This window comes from Notothenia coriiceps, unplaced genomic scaffold (genome assembly GCF_000735185.1).
Source record: "Notothenia coriiceps isolate Sejong01 unplaced genomic scaffold, NC01 NC01_scaffold00004877, whole genome shotgun sequence".
NCBI classification, from domain to species: domain Eukaryota; kingdom Metazoa; phylum Chordata; class Actinopteri; order Perciformes; family Nototheniidae; genus Notothenia; species Notothenia coriiceps.
In genome coordinates, this window is record NW_011337578.1 from 106,400 (window position 1) to 115,078 (window position 8,679).

Here is an 8,679-nt window from a genome sequence, read left to right on the forward strand (position 1 = left end):
ACAACACACAAACACACCACACACACACACACACACACACACAATTTTTCTACTATACCTTGGTAGGCGAGTCCCTTTGGTCGAGGAATGCCGGGACAGCATATTCATGGTGAAGTGAGACACTACCCAGCGTCGCCAGCGTCGTGTGACGAGTCACAACCTTGCGTGATTTCTGACGGTGTTGTGCTTGTTTTTCTGACATGTGTTGTGTTTTCATTATAGGATAGTAGTCTGTATTTGTGTAATAATGACTGGCGACAAGCATGGTTTGCACAGGCGTACCACCCAAGAGGACCTCTGTCGTCCTGAAACTCCATTTCGAGTTTCTAAAGGAGGTAGGTGTGACTGCTTCTTGGTTGTGTGTAATATCAAATTACTAATACAGGTACACTTGTTGACACTACCATGTCAAGCCGAATATCCTTCTTTGGTCTACGTACAATGAAAATAAAAGAGGAAGAACCGAAGAAGATTATTAGATTGTTACAGAACTAAGTTTGTCTCGACAAATTATAGAAATGAAACGACTACAGTACATCACACCACTCGAGGTCCTTCGACTCTCTACTTGTAGATCTCGACTTGCGTCTTTAGGAGGTTGAAGAGGACTGGATTGACACCTTCCAGGTCGCAGTGGATCCGCTCTTCTTTTTGTGTTAATTGTTTTCTTTGCTCCTTTTGACATGTTCTAATAAAACTTTGAAGTAAATATCTAATTTGACGACTGGTAATTAAAATTAAAACAAAATGACCATGTAGCGTGTCACCGTCTATTTCTGAACTCCGATGTGATTATACTAATGACCATCTGGATAAACTTCACCTACGAGGAAACTGGAACATCATGACCGTACACATCGGAAACTCCTATGCAGCATACGCCGAACTCCATCCACCCCGTCCACCATCTTCAACGGCTGCCACCATCTGAACAAAATGCCGCCACCTGGACACGGCAGACGACCGGACGGACGAGTGGTTCTGTTTGTAAAATTTATAAGTCTTTGTATTCATTCTTGTAAGAAAATCCTGACGTGCGTAACTAGCTTCTACCAATGGCTTGTAGTGTCTTTACCTGATACGTTACATTGTTTAGTTTTCATTGCTCTATTAGTCATTCCGATTCATACATTTTTACACACACACACACACACACACACACACACACACACACACACACACACACACACACACACACACACACACACACACACACACACACACACACATGCACTACCAGCTGGATGTCATGTTGCCTGCACCTTTATCGACACCAAACTAAGAAATAAAGGATGATGTCATTGTGAATCAGTTTGCCCATTTATAACGGTAACGGTTTCAGAAGTGTACTTTTCTACGTAAATAAAAAACAATCACTCTGCCTGATACACTTTTATTAATATTATTCAGAGCCAGCCAATGAGTCTGATCTCAGAATTAAGAAAATAATCCATTATAAATATGATTACATTTTATTACAGAAAATAAACCAATCCATGTGTCTGACTCAATCCAAATGGAAGTAATGTGGCTTTTGATGGAGTTGTAGGCATGTTTATTTTTAGAGAAGACTGTTAAGTGCAACACGTCTATCATGCTCCTCTCCTGTTGAATCAGCTCCCAGTTTCTGTTCGGGAGGCAGAAACCCCTTCGAAATGTAAGAGTAGGCTTAAGACTTTCCTTTTTGGCACTGCTTATAGTTGGGTCTGGCTCAGGCTTGCCATGAACATCCTCCTGAAACCTGTATTCTATATATACGTATACATAGACATTTTTCTCATTGGACAGTCTGCTCTACGTTGTAATCTTAGTATGTTTTATAATATGTCTTCATGAGTCGTTCTGTGTAGACTATAAGCCCCCATAGACAAATATGTTATTTGTGATATTAGGCTATATAAATAAAAATAGATATGATTTGACCTAAACAAATTCTACTCTATTACTTTTTTTAAAGGGGCCCTGTTATGGTTTTGGGGGCTTTCCCTTCCCTGTAGTTTGTTTTTATAGGTGTTTGTGCATGTCAATGGTCTCCAGAGGCTAAAATCCCTGTTTCTCTCCCCTGCCTAAAACGCCTAGCTTGGTCTCCTTTCTTTATTCCTGTAACATGGTGACATCACTACGTAACAAAAACGCTTGTATTGGCTAGCCCTCCAACACATTGTATATGATAGAGGCCGGAAATCTCTAAGCAGTTGAGCAATCACAACAGGGCCGGCCAGCCAACCAATCAGAGCAGACTGATTTCAGACCGAGGGTGAAGCACAGGCAGTATGAGAAAAATAAAGCACTCTTTGAACATTAAAGCATGTAAACGTGTCACAGTAGAGGGACAAAATACAAATATTAACCTGAAAATGAGCATGAGCACATGACCCATTTTTTTTCTTTTTAAGTGACGTTTTTCTTTCTTTAGCTGTTGAAGACCCTGTTTGGCACCAACCTGGCCTCTCAGTGCGAGAGCGTCCTGAGCGGACCCAGCCGCTCCCAGGGCAAGGCTCTGCGCCTCGGCTCCTCCAGCCTGCGACCGGGCCTCTACCACTACTGCTTCATGGCGCCGTACACGCACTTCACCCAGGCTTTAGCCGACGCCAGCCTACGCAACATGGTGCAGGCCGAACAGGAGCAGGACACCTCTGGGTGAGTGGTAGCAACACAAAGAATAGAAACAGGAGCATGAAATCAGATATCCTTAATCCGTAGAACAATGTGGACATTTAAGTTTTTACAACTAAAGAAGACAGTGCAGATAAATTGAAAAAATCTGTTTTCTTTTTCCACTTTTAGATGGTTTGATGTGATGCAAAAAGCATCGAACCAGCTGAGGTCCAACATTGCAAACGCGACACGCCAAAGAGGAGACAAGGTAAAGTTACACTGTTTTTTCATTGCTCATTTGTGAACAGCTCTATTGAAATTAGTAGGATGTAGCAATGACTCATTCTAAGATAAATATGGATTTATGTCAAAAACACGTGGTCATTTTGGGGATTTGGTTGATTTGAATCAAAACGAAGTCTACAGTGCCTATATTATATTAAGCCTGAAGCCTCATCCCTAAATAACTTTGGCTATTATTTGATAACTTTGAAGTCCTTTTTCTCAATCGTGACACGGTAACTGCCATTTTATTTGTTTGACATATTTCTTCATCAGTTAACAATTTGAAAAAGTGTTTCAGGGTCAACACGATTTGAGCAAGTCACATTAGCTTAAGCTAGCTGCTGCTGTTCTGAAAGCTGTGGCCTCCTCTTTGTTTTCCCAGAATGCCATCCACAACCACATCCGTCTGTTTGAGCCGCTGGTCATCAAAGCTCTGAAGCAGTACACCACCAGCACCTCGGTGGCGCTGCAGAGGCAAGTCCTGGACCTGCTCGCACAGCTGGTGCAGCTCAGAGTCAACTACTGCCTGCTGGACTCTGATCAGGTAAAACTAAACACGCATTCATATGCATGAGTTTACCTTCAACTGCTGGAATTTAGCTCACTCACTCGGATATTTCTCTTCCAGGTGTTCATAGGGTTTGTCCTGAAGCAGTTTGAGTACATTGAAGTAGGACAGTTCAGGTGAGTTATCTTTGTGACCCCTGTAAAGATGTACCCATACGTCTCCGGCCTTTAGGGATGGGTATCGTTAAGGTTTTAACGGTACTACTACTTTTATCGATACCGCTTATCGATCCGGCCCTTCAACGGTACTCTTATCAGTTCTTTTGGAGGAAAAAAAACAAGGTAAACTAACTAAACAAATTGTGAACAAAACTAACATTGCTTTTTATTTCAATTAAGCACATCATATTTCACATCAAACGAAACAACAATGTTTTAACAAATCGTATTAAATAATCTGATGACAGAACTGTAAACAGAATGGCTGAAACTTTAACAAAATAAATAACTCAGTTACCTCTAATGTTTGTGTAATGTAGTTAACTCTGTGTGTTGCTGCTAGCATACATAACGCCTGACGTGGAAACGTAACTCGTGGATGGGGCTACAGAGCTGCTAGAAAGACAGTCGAACCCGGTGCATTTCTCCGTCTGGATGTGGAGCACTTTTGCTAAATGTTTAGACAAATTGCTCGTGTTACCGCCCTTACATGCTAAACTCTTATTGCACTTTTGGTAACGAGCATTGTCCACATCGAGACGGGTAAAGCTTAACCACACCTCGGAGCGCGTTCTCTCCGCCATCTCCTCCGTGTGTGTGTGTGTTGCTGCATGTAGCAGCTGCATGTGGGTAAACTGCCCCGCCCCCTCGCACACAGACGGGGAGAGAAAGATCTCTCTTCTGGATTGGAAAGATCTAAAATACTAAAAATAATCAGATGCATTTTGCTGTCTTTTTGCATATTAGAAACGGAGTTGGCGACACTAAAACTGCAATGTAATTTTTGTGAAGCAATAATACATACGACGTATGTATTATTGCTTCACAAAAATTACATTGCAGTTTTAGTGTCGCCAACTCCGTTTCTAATATGCAAAAAGACAGCAAAATGCATCTGATTATTTTNGTACGACTACGACGTACGTACACGTACGACGACGACACACTCACACACACACACACACACGTACACACACACACACGCACACACACACACACACACACACACACACACACACACACACACACACACACACACACACACACACACACACACACACACACACACACACACACACACACACACATTGAATGTTTAATAATGCTGGTTCAGTCAGGGGAGCAGTAGGGGGGGAGTTAAGTGCTTCTGTATGATATAGGATGGATGATGTTATCCTTTGACAGATTTGCACAGTAGACTCCCATGAAGCAACACAGTCATAAAATAGCTATTATCAAAATCTATCAAATCAACAACTCAATAATACACATTTTAGTCTGCTTCATCAGGGGCATAACCCGATCGAATTGTTGTTCAATTATTTAATTTGTGTAAAAAAAAAAGTTTTTTTAACAAATAATCTATACAAGCTTTACCAAATGTGCTTTTTAATCAAAATGCTATTTAGTTATGGGCGCTCATTAACAACAGTGGTGGAAGAAGCATGGACTAAACTTAAGGATAGGGAGGTTCATGTATTTAAGAATCAAGTTTTGTTACATTTTGATATGCATCTGTCCATGGTCCTGAAATATCAGTGGTAAAGATAGATAATTAGCCCTAAAACAAAATCGAATTGGAGACTTATCAGGTTTTACTACCTCCTGCTGAGACAATGAGTGTTTAGTTTGTCACTGCAGGGGTTAATGCTCAAGCTAAAAATCAGTTTTCCACCAAATGTTTTCAGGGGGAATGAGGACACATATTTTGGGCGCTGGGCCAGTATCAGTGTAATGGTGGATTTCATGAATAATTAACCAATCTGCATTCACTTTTACTTTAGGCTCACTGGATCGAGTGCAGCTGAGTGCTTTGTGACTCAACTTAAGGATAAAAATTGACTTACAATCACATTAAATGTCCGAAAAATGTAACTTGTTGTGTAATCTGACTAGTTTTTTTTACATTTCAGATACACTAGCACTGTTAACAAAACACGCATACACACATTTCAAATCCAGACAGGCCTTTGAGGACAGCAGGCAATATCAAGCCTAAAGGTCCACTTTTTTCAAAACATTATATTTGTTTTACTTCCTCATCACTGGACTGGTCGCTCTTTTAAACACACTACCAGTAGGAAAAAGGGAGTTTTGTTAAAGGACGGTTTAATAACTGGCGAAAGACAGGGGAAAAATGTAAGGACCATGAGAAGTCCCATCAACACACGGAGGCCGTCAACAAACATTCAAACGAACACCAATTAATGTGCTGCTCTCACAAGCTGTTGCTAAGGAACAAATGACTGCACAGACTGTGACTTATTTCCACCACCCCTGAGCAAAAGACCACCTTCGGTGTTCTGTAGCCTATGCTGCGTGCACGCGAAGAGAGAGTCAGAGAGAGTGAGAGAGAAATTCAGAGTTACTCGTTATTAATATTTTCGGATGGTTGCTCTGTGTTCACTTAAAGTGGACCTATCGTGCTATATTTGAATAATATATTGTAGGGCCATACCTATATAAAACATGTCTACAAAGTTTTTTTTTCAAAATACCAAACAGATCATGCATTTTAGCCATGCCTCATTTCGCTCTATTTGCAATTTTTTAGCCCTGTTTTTGCAAGACCTGAATCTGAGTGAGGTCTTCTTCGCTGCTTTTGTGGCAGACTACAGCGCCTCCTACAGGCCTGGCATATGTACTACAGCGTCTCCAGCGCTTTCTAACGGCAATGGCCGTGGCTGTCTCCTCCTGATAGGTGGAGAGTTGACCATATAGGCGGAGCTCCTTGTTTCTGACATTAGAGATATTTCAAATCTGTATCAGTCTGTATCAGATCCGTTGCAGAGATTGGGAATGGAGGAAAAGAGAGAGGGTTGTGTTTTCTGACACTTGGTGAGTTCCCTGACACACCGGGGACACATATTCGTGTATAAAAGAAAAAGTGAATTTTGCCTGATAGGTCCCCTTTAAATAAAATAAATAAATACATTCACCTAACGCTTTTCTAGCATATTGCACAGCCAAATTCACAAAAATGTACAATTGTGTAAAATGTGTAAATTGTCACTGTTCGAAACCTAGATTATTCATGTAGGCCTATTCCGTTTTAATCTGTTTAATCTCTGTTAACTCTGCATCTGTTATTGTTATACAATCCGGTGCGCTATAAAGTTCAAGTGCTTTGTTATTGCTACCCGGCTGCGTCAATCAACAATAAATCGTCTTCTGATTAGAAAAAAACCTGCTGCATTTCGTGTGTAAAATCCCCCTGCCCCCCGCACCCCCAGCTCTGACTGACTTCCCACGTCCCTGGTGGGGAGGGGCTCCCTTTTTTCATCCAAAGTAACAGACAGAGAATCAGCACTTTTGAAACAGGGCTGAAACAGAGAGGTTTATGGGATGCTACAATGCATGTTTTGTATATGCGAGACCTATAATATATTGATGAAAAATAGTATAATAGGAGATCTATAAGTACATTGTGTTCACAGGTACAAGGCATGTCAGTGAATTGTCAGTTAAGTAAACATGCAAAATATTTCATAATGGATTCTTTTTTACTACTCAGCTAATAACACCATATTTAACAATGACACGTGTTCTTATAGTAATGTGTCTAACCTCCTCACTTGCCAGTGATTATGTCATTTCTTAGAAGGTCTTTTGTACTGTAACTATTCCCTTGTGCTTTAATTCAGCTTCAGCCCATTCACATTTCTCACTTCATTCATTCCACTTAAAACTGTCTGTGGGAGCTTTCTCACACACACTCCGCAGGAGGGAAAACCTGACGAGACTGCACATTTAATCTGAATACTGTTAAGGAGACATCTAAGAATGGTCCACACATGCTTGGACTGATGACTATTCATCTATGATAGCAAATTAAAACCACTTGAATTATCCCAAATGTTTGAGTGACATTTATGGAAGTGCAAAACTACATTGTTGGATTGACCCTTTAAGGGTTCTGACATAGCCTCTAACTTTTCTTCTCAGAGGTCAAGGTGCAGGGCTTTGTGCTGTGCTGTGTCTCCGAAGTGGTTTTGGGCTTGCTGAAGTGCACTTTGCGATGACGCACCAAACTGTCGGGGGACCCAAGGCTGAACCCAGCTTCTCCCCAGCTCCCAGCAACAGCTTTCTAGATGGAGGCATTCAGCCTTCAGGCAAACCTATTTCAGTACATTTGGATACCGATTATATGTGTCAGTTACAGATGGTCAACAAGGTCATTTTTAAATATTTTATTTTGAATGTTGGGCTCATATCTTATTCCAGGGCTGCGTTTACAAGCTAACATTTGGTGAGTTTTAATGAAACCCTGCTTTGGTTTAAGCCCTGGTGCATTTTTATGTTGGCACATTGTGAGTGCAGTTAGTTAACCTGTTATGCTACGTTCACACCGGACGCGATGCGACGTTTGGGGCCGGCGCGATTAGATGTAAAGTCAATGCAGAGACGCGATCAGACGCGAATTCGCTCCGACGGCGCGCATGAAGCGGTGGATGCGGCGCGAATCACGCGATTGAGGCGATTGAAGGGGGCCGCGTCAAACGCGAGAGGTCAATTTTTTCAACTCAGGCGTCAAATTCACAATAGCGTTCTCGCTGAAACCAATCAGCGTTGGGATTCCCTCTGACGTCCCTCTGGCGTCCTGCTGTTGATCCTTACTTACCGGAGACATATTGACAGGCGCTCCGCAGCTGAGAGGGAACGCCTGTAGTTTGTGTCCATCCGGGAAATCCTGACACCAACCCGAGCTAGAAGATCATCAAACTGGACTCAGGTCATCCTAAAATACCGCTGGAAACGGCAGTCATCCAGGCGCAGTTCCTTGATTAAACAATGATATTCACCAAACTGGGTGCGACGCTTGATTACATTGTGAACCCAGACAGAGAAATAAGTAGTGGAGTAAAGATGTACTACAAAGTTTACTATACTTCCCACCTCTGCTTCTTCTCCAGTTGAGGAACGTGTGTATTCAAATTCCCGTTTATCAGCATTTCAGAGCAATCTAAGTAAATCTTTACTCTAAACCCTTATGACTAAAATGGTTTTAATTGTAATCTGCCTTCAAGCACACTGAAACTACTACAAACATTGAGTCCATTACGAAACAGA

General features: G+C 41.6%; 2 protein-coding genes across 5 annotated transcripts in view; both read left to right on the top strand.

Annotated features, from left to right (window-relative positions):
• The window catches only part of LOC104942658 (huntingtin-like), a 17,527-nt gene extending 13,878 nt beyond the window's left edge, over nt 1-3,649 (top strand). The window contains exons 13-16 of the mRNA XM_010767911.1: nt 2,417-2,640; nt 2,788-2,866; nt 3,266-3,427; nt 3,512-3,649. Coding sequence (XP_010766213.1) covers nt 2,417-2,640; nt 2,788-2,866; nt 3,266-3,427; nt 3,512-3,571 — 525 coding nt within the window. The 3' untranslated portion in view covers nt 3,572-3,649. The remainder of the gene's footprint in view (nt 1-2,416; nt 2,641-2,787; nt 2,867-3,265; nt 3,428-3,511) is intronic.
• The window catches only part of map4l (microtubule associated protein 4 like), a 107,498-nt gene that overhangs the window by 39,525 nt on the left and 59,294 nt on the right, over nt 1-8,679 (top strand). The window lies entirely within an intron of this gene.